Source organism: Delphinus delphis, chromosome 21, assembly GCF_949987515.2.
Source record: "Delphinus delphis chromosome 21, mDelDel1.2, whole genome shotgun sequence".
NCBI classification, from domain to species: Eukaryota; Metazoa; Chordata; class Mammalia; order Artiodactyla; family Delphinidae; genus Delphinus; species Delphinus delphis.
Window position 1 is genome coordinate 23,042,849 of NC_082703.1, and position 19,785 is coordinate 23,062,633.

The window sequence follows — 19,785 nt, forward strand, 5'->3', positions numbered from 1 at the left end:
GTGAGGTTATTAAGCCTCAAGCCCTCTGAATCCTTTAGAAAAGAAAGAAAAAGATACGTGTGTGTGTGTGTAAGAGAGAGAGGGAGGGAGTGAAGAAGAAGGGGGAGGAGGAGATGAAGGAAGGAAAAAAGAGAGGAAGAGAGAAAAAGCGCACAGCTCTTTCCCTTGATGTCATCTATTATGTCTGGGAATGATGGTCTTGCAGAAACATCTGGGACTCATCATCTGCTTTCTGCTCCACCAGAGAAGAGATGATTTCTGGATATTAATCTAACATGGGGGCACTCTATAAGCCTACCAAAGGGAACAGCAGGCTTTTCTAATTTATTGTGCCAGATGAGAGAATTTAGAGATTTGAGGGAAAGTTTTCATTGCAACGTCAATGTGGGAGTCCTCAGGACTCTCCCTATCCAGATAAGCACAAGCGGCACCTGTTCTAGGGAAGACTCAGACTGAGGAAAAGCAGCTCACATTCTTGGTTTCATGCATGCACTCGAAAGAAAAACTAAAAGTTCAAGGACTTTTGAGACTTTAGTCAGCTAGGGTAAGAACAAAGTCGCGTCTTCTAGACGCAGTCAAGCCGTTTACAGCTGCGATTCTCTTCTGTAGATATTGATGATTACTAATAGCTTGAAAAGGGTAACCTACAGAAAAGCTGGTGTTCAATTCACCTCTAGCGGAAACAAGCGGGTTCAAGTAGAAAATCACCGTCCAGAGCTGACAATGAATTTGCTATCACGGCCGCCCATTTAGAATTCACTTCAACCTCAACAGATCTTGGGACAATTCTGAGATGATTTCTGCGATGCCTCGATTTCCTTTCATAAGGAAGGAAGCTCCAAGTTCAGAGTACATGTAGGAGTATGGTTGATATAACATATAAACAGATGTCTAATAACCAGGAAAGATATCAGCATACTTGCCAGAAACAGGAGTATTTGTTCCCTGGGTATATAGAAAAGATGGTTTTAAGTCAAAAGACAGCTGAAAGAAGTGCTCTTTTCTTTTTGATGACTTAAAAAATGAAATATTTATAGGATTTATAGAATTTTGTAAAAGCAATCATTTGCTGATTGCCAATTTGACTGTTATTTTAAATTAGGGAAAGAAGGGCTCCAGCTTTTGTGTGTTAAAAATTGTAACTGTTTCTCAGGGGCTTGAGACAAAAACTCATTTTATTGATGCTTATGACATATACTCAGCTATTCATCTTTAACAGTAAAGGCAGAGCATTCCTTCTAAGTTCTAGCATTCAGTGAGAATCTAAACATTTTCCCCCAATATTCGTTTATTACAGACAATTTCTGGTTCAGTGAAAGTGCATGGCATTACAAGACAACATTTGAAACGCTAGGGAGAAATATTTTTTCACCTATTTATCATCCTACAGTGTTTTCATTTTCTGCTGACTGTTATGACTTGAGAATAGACGGCCTCACTCAGGGCGGGGGTGGGAAGCTATTTATGAATAGTTTGTGATTTGGAGCAGCTGCTCTTCACCATATATCATCCTTTTCTTGATAAGCATGTTTTCACGAAAAGCTACCACTAATAAGCGGGTGCGTGCTAAACAAACCGCAGCAGAGCTGTTACCTTGGAAGAAAGATGTCAGATAAAAAGCTCCCCCAGGTTGAAGTATCCTTGAGTTTCTTCATTATAAGAGAATAATAATTCTGAAAACACGTTGCATCTTGGGAGTCTAATGTTCCGGATAGAGAAGAATACTGTCAAGTAGTTTCCATGCAGCTTTCACTCTGGACTCAAACGAAAAACATAATGAGAGGTGGCATCCTCACGGGAATTAGAAATGCTTTCATTCAACCTGTACAAACAGGCTGAAAATATCTGGGTTGTATTGGAAATGTTTTCCTACCGAGCTGGAGACCTAATCATACTTGCACTGTGCTTCGTACTTGAGAATGACGAAGTGGGAACAATTCTGAATTGGAATATGCTGTTGCTGGCCATCTAGATGAAAAAGATATATAAGCCAAAGAGTTCCTTTTTCTCAAGACGTTTATAAGAAATGGCTAACTCAGTTTCCCATGGTGTACTTCTAAAGGTGAAAAAGCCAAGAAATCCGTTATCCTAATACTATTTTATTAAAACTTAATTAGGAGATGTGCGATACCCTTGCCTGCTGAAGGCTCAGTCAATAGGCAGAATAATTCCCCAGATTACACACCAGAACCTAACCCTTGAATACAAATGGTAAAGGAAAGGATACAGTTGCAAAAAATACCAAAATGAAATGACCTTTAAATATGTTAGAAACTAAATTTTATTATAACTTCTGGAGGGAGTGTAATTGGACTCAACAAATTGGGAATGGTAATTTGACAATATATTTTAAAAGCCTTAAACATGCATAGAGCTTTTGACCTAGGAATTCTAATCTCAGGAAACATTCAGATTTCTTCAAGGATGTATATTGCAGCCTAAAAATTCCAACATCAGGAAAACGTTTAAAGAAAAGTCCGACAATGAGAAACAGAAGGAAAATGATTCAAGGAAAGACCCATTATGCAGCCATTTAGAGGAATATGGCGGAAGAAAATGTAAAGTCATGAGAAACGTTCACGACAACTATGGAAAAAAGCACGTTAACAAAAATAGTTTGGACTACGTGGTCCCAATTTTGTTTAAAGATGTTGTAAAAATGTTAAAAAGAAATGCATACTGTATAATACTTGCGATCATCTTTGGGTGATATGATGATGCATAATTCTCGTTTGCTTCTTTTCTGCTTTCTTGTAATTTTCAGATTTCCTATAATAAACATATATTTGTTTTTAATTAAAAAAAGAATTAACATCAGTGAGGCATAACGAACAGACCAGACATTCCAAATGTTTATCTGTTCCCCACCTATGAATGGCTGTCCCATTCCTCACACTATTTGTGTGATACTGCACCACTATTGTTTGTACGTGTGAATACATACCTGTGTGCTGGAATCTTTCCGGCCAAGTACAATGCAGTGGTCATGTGGTACAAGGGGGTCAGTGGTTCAACGACAAGGCTAGTGATGGTTCAGGAGAGATTTGTATTATAAGCTTAATTCTAATTTTACTCGTTATTTTTCAAATATATAAATATGTTCTATCTCAAATATTTTTCAAATATCAGTGTTTTTGTTTAAAAAATTACTGGTAATAATGCTTCCCTAGGACTACTGATAAGAATGCCCCCCGCCCCCCGCCCCAAGAATATGTCAGGAACAGAGCCACAAGTTTTTGCTTAGAAACTTCTTGAAAGAATGGACCTTCATTTCATAGGCTCTTCATTTAGCTAGCCACTCCTTGAAACAAAACAGAATAAAATGACATATGTTGAGGGGAATTTGGTATAAAGTCAACCCAGAGCAAGGCTTAAAATTTTTTCTTAGCTGATTTTTAGTATTTGGGAGTAATAGGCAAGGATTTTGTTAGAACTCCCTGGTTAGGCTTTTAAAATAGTCACCGCTACAAAATGAGTTAGTCACATCTGGGGACACTCTTGTAGGCAGATATGACAAAGATGGTCAAGAAATCAAAATCAAGGACTTGTTTTAAAAGTGTGTGGTGGGGTGGAGGGGAGAGAAACGAGCATATTAAAAGGTACAGACTGCCAGTTATAAGATGAATAAGTCCTAGGGACGTCATGTGCAGCCTGATAAATAGAATTAACACTGCTGTCAGCTATATAGGAAAGTTGCAAAGAGAGCAAATCCTGAGCTCTCAACACAAGGAAAATTTTTTCCTATTTCTTTAATCTTATATCTATATGAGACAATGGATGTTCACTCACCTTTTTGTGGGAATTACTTCATGATGTATGTAAGTCAAATCCTTATTATTTAAGTACACCTTAAACTTATATAGTGCTGTATGTCAACTGTATCTCAATAAAACTGAAAGAAAACAATTTGAACCTCATGTATTTATCTAGCTTTGCAAAACCTAGTCTACAACTAGAGGGCCCTAAATTTTAAAAAGGCATCTGCTTTCATGGACTACATTTTTGGGGTGATAGTTTTTTAAAGTCTATAGTTGAGATATATTTATTACAAATAATGGTAAGAATTGATTAAGTGCAACATGAATTGACAAGCACTAGATTTCCAGGTACAGTAGGAAGTATCTGAAGATTCTCACTTAGATTCTGAGGGCAAATGAGTTAGTTGCGACAGATCATTTGGGAAGAATATTCAATTACGAAAGTAATGACTAAGGAAAAAGAATCAAGCACCAGCTTATACTGCGTCCACGTGATTCGTTTGTCTTCCCTGTATGATGACTCTTACTCCGCCCTTAAAAGAAGAAACAGTCCTTACCTTTAATCCTGGATTTCCCCCCTCTTAATCCTACCTCTTCTGAAGAAATTCTGGATTGCATTTTATTGAGACCAGGAGATTGTTTTTGCTCTGGAAAGCAGGAAGCACATAGATCTGCAACTTGAAAAATTAAGAAGTCTTTTTATACTCAAGAGAAATGTGAAAGCTTCAGAGTTTAGCCCCATCAGAGGTGAAGTGTCCAGAAAGTGCTGTGGGGAAGGGAAGGACTTAGTTGCCCAGGGAGGATTAAAACACAGGACGCACCTCGCTCACAATTTATGACCTTTCTTTGGTTCACTGTATTCTTAAACATTTTATGTTTTCATAAACAGTGCTCTGACTTTGAAGTAACATACGCTTACTGTAGAAATATTAGAATATACGGAAAACTAAAATTAAGAGGTGGATTTCATAGAGGCAAGACTTTTAAGAAGAGTGGAATTAGAAGCCTCTGTTCAAGTTACCTGCAAAATCTCCCCGAGGGAACTAGATTGTGTCATCGTTGAAGTCACCTCGACCCACAACCATACCCCAGGGTAGGACCCACATCCCCATTTCTGAACCCTGGTGCCACAGAGAATAACATGGCTCCAGCACGCCTGCCCAACAGGCCAACCTCCAACACCACAGCTGAACTAGAGCTCGAGGGGAATTTGGTATAAAGTCAACCCAGAGCAAGGCTTAAAATTTTTTCTTAGCTAATTTGAGTATTTGGGAATAATAGCAAGGACTTTGTTAGAAGTCCCTGGTTAGGCTTTTAAAATAAGTCACCGCTACAAAATGAGTTAGTCACATCTGGGGACACTCTTGTAGGCAGATACGACAAAGATGGTCTAGAAATCAAAATCAAGGACTTGTTTTAAAAGTGTGTGATGGGGTGGAGGGGAGAGCAATGAGCATATTAAAATGAAAAATTAGCTGTAGTCAAGATCTCACAGATTCAAAAAGAGAAGTAGCAGGAGGTTCGGGGAAGAAATGACAAGAAACAGAAAGAAAAACATGTGGCTAAGATGGGCGAGAAAACCCCTGGAATCGAGAGCGCAAGTTTTCTGTTATACTTCTGTGGACTGTTTGCATAAACAATAGTCAGCTGTCTTTAGATCTGAGATACGCTTAAAAGGAAACATATTGTGTCCGTGGCCACAAACAGCCCCACCACTTTGGGGAAGAGCCATCCCTCACCAGCAGCCTCTTTTTCCCCCGCAAAAGGACCCCCCACATGCCACTGAGTGAGCTTTGCCCCTTTCCCACGTCAGACAGTGGTTCATTCAATGGCTCCCGAGTCACAGCCCAAGAGCAAAGGATGGGAATGCCCTTGGAAGAAGGGACTAAAGCTTCCCATTAGCTTTAAATCTCTGAACAACTTTCTGACCCTTCAAAAGCCATGCCCTCGTTACTGGTGTTCTTTTGTGAAAGGGAAGACGCGCCGAGGCAAAGCAGCAGTAACAGTAGGAAGCCCAACTCCAGAAGGCAACTTAGGTCAGACGCAGACACGAGCAAAGCCCCCGAGGTTGTTGAGATCCTGCCTGAAGCCATCTCACCGAGCCCATTCCTTGCACAGCCCAGCCTACCAAAGATTTCCAAGCTCATAAGGGCCACCAAGAAACAGTCACAAGAGAAGGTCCTCCCCCAACCCCAGGAAATCCAATAAGTACTATGACAGTGCCATAAATTGCTTAGCTGAGGTCATGGTTTGGGGCGGGAGTCCGAAGCCTTGACTTTAAGACAAAAATTGGGAACACAGGGTTGGAAATGATAAATTTACTGCAAGAGTGGGAAAGAGGCCATACTCTTGTCAGGACATGGAAGTGGGAAGGGATGTTCAGAGAGGCCTTGTGATAGAGAAGGCATTTGATCTGGACCTTGAAATATGGTTACAATTCACATATGCAGAGACTGGAAGTGGGGAGAAGGAAGTCGTGTCTTATCAACAAACACATGGGTATCGCTATTAAGTCAACACACCACTCTCTTTCCAAGTACTGACAGTGTGACATAAGGAAAGAGGCACATTAAATAATATTAATCATGACCCTTTCCCCTCTCACCCTTAAAATTCTTTAGCGCAAAATCCCATTAGGACCTACTAAACCCATTAATAAGTCTGTGATCTTCCCAGTACTGTCATATTAAGTAAGGATAAGTGGAGGAAACGTTCCATTCTTTCCACTTTCATGCTTATCCATATTTATCTAATCAGTTTCACAAAATGCAATGGATGAACTATTATACACATACACTGCAACTGAACAATTAAATGAATGGATGGTGATGGTGGGAGCCAGGATTCTCACTGCTGGAGTGGAGGATATAGATTAGCGGGGGGTGGGGGTGTGGGGGTGGAGGCAGAACGGTCTATGCAGTAATGGATACGAGCTGGATACAACAGTATGAACTCACATTCAGCTTACTAGAGATACAGATGTTCCATCTGGAAATATTTATAGACATGTACATGTACACAGGTTAGTATACACGCAGGTGTCTCCTTGTTCTATCAGTTGAGAGGGCTTAGAAATTATGGCTCTCCGATACTGGTGGGCACACCGACCACCTAGATCTTGGTTTCTAATATCATCTTTCAGTAAAAGAAACTAGGGTTCCTTGGAGAAGTGACTGATTCCGAGACTGGAGTGGGATATACAGAATGAACCTAGAGCATCCTATAGTGCCAGGAAGCTAGGACACGCTCAACAAACGAACAGACAACCACAATGATGGGGGTATGCCCAAGGGATACAGAAGCCCACCAAAGGAGCAAACAATAGCAAAAGCTTGAAAAATTGAGGCATAACATAAATAAAGTAGTAATGGACCACATCTCAAAACATAAAATAAGTATCTGTGAGCATACAGCGATGTGAATAAAGTATTGTATAAATAAGTGGGGAAGAGACAAATTTCCTGTACAGAATTTCACATAATCTATTTAGATACTCTGCCCTTCAAGAGATGGAGCATAGCTCCTCACTCCTTGAGTGTGAGCTGTGCTTAGTGACTTTCTTCTAAAGAGGACAGTATGAAAACGAAGAAAAAGAGTAACTCTGCAGTGAAGAGACCTCACATTACCTGAAGCCAGGTGATCAACATTCACGTCAACATGGTGAGTCATACTGATAATATGCATTCCTGATACATGATGACGATGACACTTTACCTCTGTGACCCCCTCCCCATAACATGTAACCCCAGCCTAATCTTAAGAAAAGAAAAGCCATCGTACAAAATTCCTGACCAGTACTCCTCAAAACCGTCAAGGTCACCAAAAACAAAGTCTAAGAAACTCCCTCAGACCACAGGAGACTAAGGCAACACAATGACCGAATATAATGTGGCGTCCGAGACAGCCTCCTGGAACAGAAAAATGACGGTAGGGACAAACTGAGGGAATCTGAGTAAAGCATTGCTTTAGCTAATAATGTATCAGTATTGGTTCATTAGTTATGACCAATGTACCATCCTGAAGCAAGATATTAATAATAGGGGAAACTGGTAATGGAGTATACAGGAATTCTCTGTACTGTGGTCGCAATAATTCTGTAATTCTAAAACCGTAATAAAATCTTTGTTGAAAAATGCAATGGAAGGACTTCTCCAGTGGTCCAGTGGTTAAGACTCTGTGCCTCCACTGCAGGGGGCACGGGTTCAATCCCTGGTCAGGTGACTAAGATCCTGCATGCTCCATGGCGTGGCTAAAAATAATAATAAATAAGTAAAGCATTTTTTTTAATATTTAAAAAATGCAGTGGCAGTGCTTTGCTCTCAATAAGCTGTCTACAAAATATTCTGACTGCTGAAGTCTTTAGGGAATTCTCTCCAAGTATTGGTAGTTCTATCAACTGGCTAGAGCAAAAGTCAATTGTAAAAGATAAGCTCTATTGTGCCCGTTTGGCTGACTTCTTAGGCGGCCAGATGGAGCCCCCCCACCATCCATCCAATTAGATCCCTTTTAAAGACAGGAGACACTGAAGGGAAACAACTGGAAATGGCATCTTCTGTTCCCAAGGTCATCTCTCTATCCCTGAGAACCTTGAAACCTTCCCAGTCTGAATATCGATCCTTTGACATTCAACACAGATGTCCCATGAACTACCATCAAAAACATATGAAGGGACGAAAGAGAAAAAAACCCTGTCTTTTCCAGTCCATTTAGGATTTCTTAATCTGTCACACGTCTTGTCAACAATGACAAGCAATATGAAGCTGGACTATGTAGGGCAGACCAATTGCTACCTCTGCAATCTGATAGGATAGCAAAAGGGGAAATGTCATGATTGTGGAAGATATTCAAGAATGACATTTTAAATGCTAGAACCATTGAGCTGTTATTGATGTTAAAGGAGGTGCCTTTCAGGGGGAATTTTCCCCCGCAATATAAGATAGAGTAAAGAATGGCAGATGCTGGCTTGAAGCACAGATACAAGAGGGTTCAAAAATAATTTCCTGGGCTTCCCTGGTGGCGCAGTGGTTGAGAGTCCGCCTGCCGATGCAGGGGACATGGGTTCGTGCCCCGGTCCGGAAAGATCCCACATGCCGTGGAGCGGCTGGGCCCGTGAGCCATGGCCGCTGAGCCTGCGCGTCCGGAGCCTGTGCTCCGCAACGGGAGAGGCCGCAACAGTGAAAGGCCCGTGTACCACACACACACACACACACAAATTTCCCAAGCTAACAAATTCTCAATACATCATTAAAACGGAGTTACACTCTATCTTTCTGCATGACATCTCCTTTTGTTTTGTTGCCATTTACAGACTATAAAAAATACAGAGATCTTTGGTCTAATGCAGTATCTATGTATGTATCTATTTAATCATCTATCTATCATCTATCTATTCATCTATCTAATCGTCTATCTACCCATCCATCTAATCGTCTATCTACTGATCAACTATCTATCCATCCATCCATCCAATCGTCTATCATCTATCTATAGCATATATCTATCTCTCTATCATCTATCTATTTATATCTCTGAAAGTTTCTGGTGATTTCTCAGGCCTTTGATGAATCAGCTGGTAGTAGATTTATATCTAAGTGTTGGAGAACAAAAGACTCTTGGTGCAAAGGTGAGTGGAAATGAGTTTGAGGAAAGATAGTGGCCTTTGGATATAAGGAGTGTAAGGCACTATAAATGTGAAAATATAAGTGCTAGTAATCAATTGTAGTTATATACAAAATTACTATGTATATAACTTTTATATTATTATATCTAATATATACAATTTATATACAATTGTGTGCAAGATATACAATGTTATATTAATTATATTAATATATATGTCATATTAACATAAGATAATAGTTATTATTAATATAATTAGTGTTATAGTCTATATATTCTACTATATTATTATATACTACATTATATAAAAAATTGAGATCAGGAAGGAGTTCAAACATTAATAGACAAGAAAGCATAACAAACAAAAATTCTTAGTTTTACACAGAGAAAAGAGTAATAAGGTGAAATAAACCCAAGGTAATAGAAAAGAACAATGATGTCCAGAACTTTATAACAAGGAAGGAAGAGAAACAAGGGGGACATGAGGTGGCCTTGGAGGCATGTGTTTGAGGACTTTGGGGGCTGCCTAAGTAACCCACGTACACATTCACCTAGACAAGCCCAGGCTGGCACACCCACTCCAGCTGAGCCACAGACACTAGTCCTAGATCCGACGCTGAGGAAGAGAGAATCTGCTCTTCACTGAACATCAGTAGTTCAGTTTTGCCCTTTGAATTCCCAAACTAACACCTCTGGCCTTACTTCTCTTATTTAACACATTGCCCCTCCCTCCCCCTCTTACCATCATGCTTCTAATGCAACGCTTCTAAGAAGATCCACCCCAAACCCTACCCAGCCTATCTTGCGTGCAGGTGCCTTGAATTTTTCTTGAAATTCCTGCGCGGTGTGTTAGGCCCTGTGAACGCTAATCACACACACTTATTCCATGTGTTCGATGACTAGCTATTTGCTTTACAGGAAAAATCTGGAGCCACGGAACCCAAAGAGGGGGAATATCGCTAAAGCCAAGTATTCCAGTAGTAGGGATAAGATTTCACAGTTAAATACATGATTAAAGTCACCAGGTGAATAACTTTATTATTCAGTGGCTCTCGATTCCACAGCTGTAACAACAGAGATGGCAAATACCAAGGACTCTGCTTGGATTTTCTTTACAGAGGAAAAAACCCCCAACCACTCCAAACACTTAAAAATAAATTAAAACCACACCATTTCCTTTGGAAAGAAACGATTTTTATGAACTGTGACCATTCTTGCAAAGGAGTCAGAATCCTGCCTTCCAGCTTCTTAGTGAGTCACTACATTTCCTTCATGTGTGCAGCTCACTGGAAGGTTCTCAAAGGAACAGACAATTACCTCTCCTCCAGCACAGAGGTTTTTGGTCCTAGCAGAAAACTCACAATGTACTTCCAGCATCCTTGTTTTTCCTAGCTCCGTGCTTGAAAAAAATGAAGCGTCTGTATTGAGACAGTTTAAAATACATATAGACAAACTTAACATAACTAAAATAAGGCTTGTCCTTCAAAGTAGTCACCTTGGGTTTTCCACACTTACCCAAATGACACTGTCATGGTTCAAGACATTTTGGGAAGCCTGCTTTGAGTATTGCCTTTACGAGACAATTAGGCTCAACGTTACAGCTCATATACTGGTTTTGACTAATAATGTTGTTTCCTAGCTTAACCGTCTGCTCGACAGCAGATAACTTTTGGTTTGCAAAAATCAGGTGCATTCCCCCAGGGCAGTGGTGACTCTTGCCGCCACTGGGGAGAGTCAGAGCAGTGCAGAATAGACTCTGAGGGCAATGAAACATGGAAGCACTCCAAACTGGTGCAAGGGCCTCACTGGAAGACGTGAGTAGCCTCTGAGTACGTTCTGGAGAGGGGATCACATTTGTTTGGGGGTAGCAGTTGTGATATGAGTGATAACAAAACAAAACGAGAAAACCAACCGCATTATAATTTCATTTATAAAACTTAATTATATGCATCCATAAGCCTCACTCAGTCTCAAATTCCAACAGCTAGCTAAAAATGGGATTTTTCACATTCCTCGAAAAATTTTGATCAGAAATTTCCATTTTCAGTTGTTTTAATTCAAAAGCTCTAATAACCAAGATTGTGCAATAAAAATTTGTTATGACATCAAATTAATTGAGGAGAGAAATAAAGTGGTCTCATGTAAGGTATTTTCTCTCAAGTACTAAAAAAAAAAAAAATCCACTTAGACATATAACCAAATGTTATTTAATATCTTAAAAAGTAACACAATCCAAAATGGATACTTCACACAACACTACATAAACATGAACACAATATTACCATATGGAGGGACTTTCAAATATAGACTTACAAAAATCCCTGTGCTTTTTTTTCTTTTAAGTTATTATACTAAGCATGACAAGTAATCATCATTTACAATATGGTACACTGACACGATAAAAACCATGTTACAAATGTGCTGTTATAAATCAGTAACATTAGGGAAGACATTTCATGAACTGTAATTATTTCATATGAAATACTATACAATATAAACAGAACATCCATCTTGGATGACCTTTACAGCAACCAGAGACCAAGTCATTTAAAAATTTTTTTTTCAGTGCAAACACATTTTATTCAAGGCAGTCTTGGCTGCAAAACTCCTTTCTAACATACAGTAAATCCCACTTGCACTTCTTAATTCATTTACCCTAATGCAATAGTCACATTCAGTCACTCAGAGAAAGATACCTGCAGAATTATGATCCCTTTAAACTTAATGTTGAAATTTAATTCTCTTCTAGACAGTTGTATCTATGTCAACTACGCTAAGGACCTTCATTTGTAGCTGTCAGTACTTACATGAAGGTGACCCTAGGGCAGCTCTAGTCCTAACCCATCCTTGTGTGCACAATACCACACTGCTTTGCCCTTCCAATGTGGAAACCACGGCGGTGTAAGTGGGGGGATGGGAAGGAGGCAGGGAGGGTGGACGTCGGAAGCAAGGAGCCGTAAGTGTGTACACCAAGATGAACTTCCTGTAACTGCAGAGGATTCGTGTTGGAGGAGACCTCAGATCTCAGATTTGGTAGCTCTTTTTGGTGGGCGCAAGGGAATAGGCATGGCAAAGCCAGCCTCTGGACAGGGAGGGAGGCAGCCGTACACGGACCAAGCAAGCTCTTAGCCTTACACTGGCTTCCAGAGTCATTGCTGCCTCACCTAGGAAACCCCCTTTCCCTAGTTGGCAGGGCGTGTGTGTGTGTGTGTGTGTGTGTGTGTGTGTGTGTGTGTGTTCACATTTGAAGCCAGCAACGAGCAGACAAAGCCCTGTAACTGATCATAAATACACAATCATCATCATCAGGTTTAGTTCCCCTTGTGCCTTGTAGAATTCTGAACCTTGCAAATCAGCAACTGTAAGTCCTAGGACAAGTGTAAGAACACAGGATTCTGTGTGAGAGGGGCACTGGCTGGGGAATCCCTCCCTGGGATGTTGCTGTAAAAGACGCAGAGATTAACTCCATCAGGGAGACGCCAATGTCTATTTCCAACACACCGGGAAATTTAATAACGAACTTTCTCATGGATGTAACTTATGAAATGTCTCCCAAATAAAAATCTATGGCAAAACATTGGATGTATCCTCAATACTGTAAGACCTTCCGAGAGAGTTGACAGAGTGATGGCTGATTCTTTTATCTTACTTGGCAAAGATCAGACTGATAGTAACCTCTTTCCTGCCCGTATTTTACTAACCCAGAGCAAAGCAATGTCTTCCATGGCTTTTGCATTCATTTTTCCAGTGTTCTAGCTTCCTCAAGCCCTCAACGTGTGCAGAAATTTGCTCAACAGAAGAGTATGGGTGGGAGGGGCCTGGGGGGCTGGGGAGTGGGGGGGAAGGAAGGGATCGCTTCTGCGGGGGTCCACTGTCACCTGACAGCGCGCTGATAGCTGGTTCTGTGACTGGCCTGTGATACACGGAGAAGGTCCCCGACCAGGATCTTTCATCTCACAATTTGAGAAAAAAACGCTTAGAACTAGATCAGCTTCCCTGGGAAATCCAGATTCTTCAAAGTAGGGCTCAACAGAGTGTACTGAATTTCAGTTGTGCTAACGAGAAGCACCGTGCAGAGTACTTGATAACGTTTTTAATGAAAATTTCTGTCTCAGCACCTTCCACTGCCAGGAGCAGTCGTGTTCCCGAAAGACAGTATTTTAGCACAGGATTTAGAGAAGCCCAATATGAAACTGTAAACGAGGGTGTATGTCCAGATCTACCTTGGACCACAATAGCATTTGGGTGGATTTCTGTAAAATTCCCAACACCCTGAACTTTTTGAATGAAAATGGACAAAAGTATCAAGTTGTATTCGTTTTCTTTGACTTTATTAGCACACATCAGAAAAATAGCATTGTATTTCGTGATTTCTCATGATGGTCTCTCAAACAGATAGAAAACAGATCACTGATAGCTGCCACTGTGTTTCTGGGTAATCTTATGTCACTCCTCCTGTTTATTCATTCCAAGTATGGGTATTACAAATAGGACCTGCTTTGTTAATTGTGAATCCGAATGCTTTGGAAGCACTTTGAGATCCCAGCATGAGTTTGCAAAGTCCTCATAGGTTGTTGTTGGTTTTTAATCAAGCTCCAAATACTGCCCGTGTTATAAACTGTTAGACTTTTCAAATCAAGATCACTATTGTACTGTGAGCAATATGCCTTTCATTTAAGTTCAAAACTTTATTTTCAAGTACACTTTGTGGTGATAAGTGGTTTATCCTGGGTAGAATTTTACAAAGCTGTGCAACCTAAAAAACAAACAATGCTTTCGTTACCGCTGAACGGGTTTTTTTTTTTTCTCCCCATGGTGACTGCAATATAATTTAAATTTATATTTTAGAAATGCTGGTTGGGTTATGAAAAAGGGAGACTGGGGAACAGCTGGTGTTCAGATTGTTGTGACTCCAGATTAACTCTCAATGGATGCTTCCTGAACTTGAACTTCACAACACTGGAGAAGCCTTCATTTGTTAATTTTATCCAGCTAAGTCCTTTTTCTGCTCTTCTTGTTTCCTTTTTTTGATGGACCCCTCCCCCTTTTCATATGCTTATGAAGATCCCCTGAGATGTGCAAAATATATAAAATGAAGTACGAGTTATGGAACAGAAGTTGTGGATACAACGCACAGCTCTTTTAATTCAAATGAAGTCTGAGCTCGATATGGTAGCATGCAAGTAGCGAGGCCCAAAGTGCTTCGAAGTTGGCAGTCCAAATTTCTGGTGTGTCTTGTGACCGAAAACCTAGAATTCAGATCAGATTTTATAGGAGTCAATAGCTTGCTAAATTATGTTTATCAAGTGGCTCTTCGCCGGAGAGAACTCGTAGCAGGAATGAGGTCCGGGGCTGGTGGCAGGAGCCGGGGCAGGGGAGACAAGAAATTTAAACTTCCTTTTTTCATTCACAACGAATTCAAGTGTGCTTTTGTGGGGAAGGAGAGAGACAGGTTTACAGATGAGAGTGAAATAATGCCGTCAGAGAAAAACCATGGCAACGAAACAGTCACAAGTCCACGTAATCACTGACACACACACAGAACGCCATGGCCTAATGGTTAAGAAAGTTTTCAACTTTGCTTTTCCAAACAATACACTTGAACGCACTGCTGCCGCTTCATCAAATTTATGGAGGTAGTTATATGTAAAAATAAAAATTACCATAAAGTAATATGCTGTATCATAATAATACATACGTGTGCAAAATGCCGACAGATGGGTTGACCCTTTAAAGTTGAACACTACACAGAGATTCAACCAGATTCAGTTTTGTAAACCTTTCAGTTGATAAACTCTAAGTGAAGTCTAGATAAGCAGCCATGGGCCACAAAGCTATCGTTTCCTGGAGGAAAAGGATGCTGGCAAAGCTTGGAGTGGGTCACTGAGAACATCACTGCAGACCATCTAGGGTCACATTTGTAATGTGCTTCCCGCCACCGCTTCTCCCCCGTTCAAGAATCCCGATTCGATTCAGACGGGCATATTTCTACGTGGAACGTCTGCTCACATCATATCCTCTTTGAAGTCCATCATTTCTATGCTAATGGCTGCTGGTCTAAGGGAGTTTTTTTTTTTTTTAATCATGTACCTCATAGCATCAGGCAAAGCGTGGTACACATTTTATTCCAATGTCTTCTGTAAACCTATTTCTTGTGAAATATTGATAAATTCATATTTTAAAGCTTCTCTTAAAGGTAATGCTTTCCTCTCCTGTTCACACAGTATTTGATTATTATAATGGCTACTTTAGGAGGATCAACTAGAGGCTGATGTATTGTTTCAATGGTTCTATTATTTATGAACTGATAGTATGACAGATGCTGGAGGGCAGGGTTTTGGGGAAAAAAAAAGAATTTAGAAGAATTTAGTAATTGTGTGGCATACAACTCCCCAAGGAGACAGACTCTGTATAGTCTATCTGATACATTATCATTCCTCCCAGACAAATTTAAGCAGTGAGAGAAGAGTGCATTTCTGAGCAATCAAGGCATGCCTTGGAGGAAATAAGGCATGAGACTGAAAGCCAACCGACTTAAGCATCTTAAAGGTGCGGGAGTTTGCCAAGAAACGTGCTCACGTTTCACTATAAGCACAAAAAAAGGAATCTATGCTAAACTTGATGAGTCCAGTTTGACCCAATGCAACTTCCAGATATCTGAAAAAGCATGAGGAAGGACCCAAATGTTTCAAGAAACAGTTCAACTGTGTACATGACTCCACGCTTTAAACAGATGGCTAGTGATTCAACCTAATACCGAAGCAGAAGTGTTTCACAGATTCTATGCCAATTGCTGAAATCTGAGGTGAAAATTTTTGGATATATAGTTTACGGTATATGGCTCCAAACATCACATGCCACTTAACTAAATAAAACTTTCTGTCAGACCATTTACTTGTGTCACATGTAACCCTTTTGTGGATAATTTTCCGTTATCTATAGATTTATTCCGTGGTTCTCATAAAATAAGACACGGGAACTTGGAGGTGCCTCTTTCTTAGAAGGCTGAATCTTGGTTATGTGTAATCCCTTTGCTGCTGAGAACCGTCTTTGTATTCAACATGACATATTGTAAACCAAAGCAAAACGTTAACAAACCATTCTGAAATAAGTTGGGCTAAAAACTATACATCTACCTAAAAATGCCTCCTGGAACGGGTTACGAAGTATCTGTAAACATTACTCTGGCATAGTTCATGTATGCATAATTGTCATTCTAATAAATTTTAGGGGCGTACAAGTTAGGATGACACCGCACTTGCAGAATGATCACATTCTGTTGTTAATTACATGGGCACATGTATATTTCTAATCAAAAAGTATTTTAAAGTTTTCTCTATAGATATCTTCCCAGGAATAAAAGGCCTGAAGTTCAACTCCCCCTAAATTTGCTCTTTCCTATAACCACTAAAAATTATCTCCCACAGCCTAATTTAGGCATTCTATTTAAAACTACATAAAATAGATTTATGTCCTTCCATTAGAAAGAATAACGTCCCCAGGCCGTAGTCTTCATTTGTATCACAAAGAACATTTTGATTTTAAACAAATTATCATATCTATTATAGTAAGATAGCATCACCGTCAAGTATCACAAGGAGGAAATGATCTTCCTTCAGTATCTGATGAACACCTCTACAGGTCCCCGTTACCTCTCCCATCACTTAGTGCTGTGCCCCAGCCAGGCTGGGAGACCCTTCCTTTGTCCATTTCAGATTCCAAGGCCTATATTCCTGTTTGTGATTATGGAAGGTTAAAAAAAATCAGACAAGCATCTGTGACACTTAAAATCCTGAAAACAAACACTCCCAGTATTTGGATCACGACCCCTTCTGACACACTTCCATGGGCTCCTGCAAAATCTTGTCACGAAAACTCACAGTGCAAAATGACTGGGGCCTAAACGGTTCACACACGAAGGGCTGGGGTCCCCTTTAGTCAGTTGGCATTGATTTCCCTAAAGGTAGACCCTTGCATTTGACATTTTGTGGAGGCTTAGTTTTTGTTTTGTTTTGTCTTTTGTTTTTGGAAGTGTCAAGGATCAGTGTTCTGTGGTACCACTCGGTCACAGACTGGGAGCAACACGCATCTGTGGCATTTCAGAATGGACTTGGCAACTGCATGACATTGAAAATGCATATTACACTGACAGTGTCTAGACTTTCCTATGTGTGCTCAGTTACAATTAGTGAAGCAAAAGTATACATATCACCCCTACTGCTATTCTTGTTGCTACAGAGCCGTACATGTGAAAAGCAATACTCTGAAATAAAGATTTTGTTGTTGTTTTTTGCCCTAGCCTACTTAGCAGCACAGTTTAAGTCAACACAAAAACTGCCGTTGAGATGCTTGTCTTCCCGAAGATGTAAACAACAGTCCCAGTGCCGTAAACTTGGCTGTATCGAATGAGACAGGAGATCTGAGGCAGAATGACTATCACACGCTAGTAACAGAAGCTTGCAAGCAGCTGGAAGGTTTCTGTAATTTCTCAGCTTCATTTGTGGGGCTGTCCGTACTTGTTCGGAAATTGAAGGCCGGGCCAGCTCCACCGTGGGCCGGGCTCCAGGTAGGGTTCTGACGACGGTTACTTTCAACAATGCTTGATGTGTTGGAAGCCAGGCTCTCCCGAGTGCTAAAAGAGTAAAAAGGTTTTGTTTGGTTTTGTTTGGTTTGGTTTGGAACATAAATAATTATATATTGAGCCCTAGAGGAAGAGCAAATGATGCAGTTAATGGATTTCCTCTGTCGGTTCATCATGTCATGTATATACCATCTCATACTGATTATTCACATATGCTCCTCCAACTTGGACTTCGGCAGCGTTCACAAGACATGTTATAATCAGCAGCATGCTGAATAAAGGGTTTTTATACAGCTAAATAAATGTCTTCCCTTGCCTTTCACGCTCAAGGAAACACCTTCAAGATCTGATGTGCTAGATGGCTATCGCGTTCGTTTTTAAAGAAGAATAGTCTTCATAAATATACACAGGTAGTGATTTCATTTCAGGCTTGAAACTCATTGATAGAACTGCTCCTGAATAAACTCCATAATTTTACCCTGATGATTTTGTTTTCATTCTCGAGTAGCAGATTTTTGACTTTGGCGGTGAACTTCAAGTAGGCCACTAGCCAGTATGCCACACTGATGGGAATAAAATTCTTTTTAAACACTTCATACCTCTGTTTCAAACATATAATGTTATAGTAAAAAATACATTCTATTTTCAGATAAGGAATCTTAGATTTTCCCTGTGTACATTGATTTGGTAGAAATATTTTATTTTTTAAAGGATTCTTACAGAACAGAGGTGGTTTAAAGGCTTTAGTATTTCGATTTCTCTTTTAGTTTTTCTAATTTAGAAATACTTGAAGCGATTTTATTGTTCCAAGAGGTTTATAACATTTAACATGTCAGATGTGTAGGGCAACAGCAGAAATAAGATTACTTGGCCTGATTGATCAGAACTGAATGGGTTTCACGTTCAAGGTCCTCAAAATGGTAGTAAGAAACATCAGCTTACAAAGAGGTGGAAGAAACCACAATGATGCTCAAAACATCCACTCTACTGGATAGATTCAAGATGTATAAAATATTCTACAGGTGGGTCCCCATCACTGACTGAAGGTCAAACTACATAGGGGACATCCTCACAGCTCACTTTCATTCCCATCCTAAACTGATAGCAATTTTGTCTGAACATTATACCGTGGCAGCCATTCTTGACAGGCTATTTCATCCTAACCCCCTTGTGGCCTTAAGTTTGCTTCTCATCAAAAAGCCAAGAGTTAATTGTTTAAAAGGAATGTTGTTCACTGGCTACCAAAGAGACAACTGGACCCTTCCTGACTGCAGAGGGCACGTCTGGAAGGTTAATACATTCATAGAAGTGAGTTAAGTTCTCTCATGAGGCTTACCGTAAATCTGGGCGTGCCTAAGGAATACATCATCACTAAAGCAATGGAAAGTGCTAGACTTACCTACTTACCTGCTTTACACCTCCTCTAAGAAAATTCCTCAGAGGTTTTCCAGGACTACAACTGAGGGTCAGGTGGAGGAAGGAAGAAGGGCAATAAACATGTAGAACCTCAAAGAGGTCACGGCGCGTTCCTTCAGTTTCATTCTTAATCACAGCGATAACTTTTTATGGCATTTGACTTCCTCATCTTTAAAACAGGGCGAGTTATGTGTCATACCTACTCACTGAGTGACTCAGAAGAAGAAATAAGCAATAATGAGGAATCCGTACACCAAAAAGCTAGAGAAACATAAGCTATTTCTGTAGCACATCTGGCATCTGATGAATTCAGCAGCCACTGTGGGTAGGCCTGGGAATCTATACACTACTAATGCCGTTTTATTTCTATGGGAAAATGCATTTTGAGGTCTCAGGGATCCACTTTTAAAC

The 19,785-nt window shown here is 40.2% G+C and overlaps 1 protein-coding gene across 1 annotated transcript in view; it reads right to left on the reverse strand.

The window, feature by feature from the left end:
- Positions 1–17,432: 17,432 nt before the first annotated feature.
- STOX2 (storkhead box 2) overlaps positions 17,433–19,785 on the reverse strand; it is a 101,827-nt gene continuing 99,474 nt past the window's right edge. Inside the window, exon 4 of the mRNA XM_060001485.1 lies at positions 17,433–18,009. Within this exon, the coding sequence (XP_059857468.1) occupies positions 17,814–18,009 (196 nt within the window). The 3' untranslated portion in view covers positions 17,433–17,813. The remainder of the gene's footprint in view (positions 18,010–19,785) is intronic.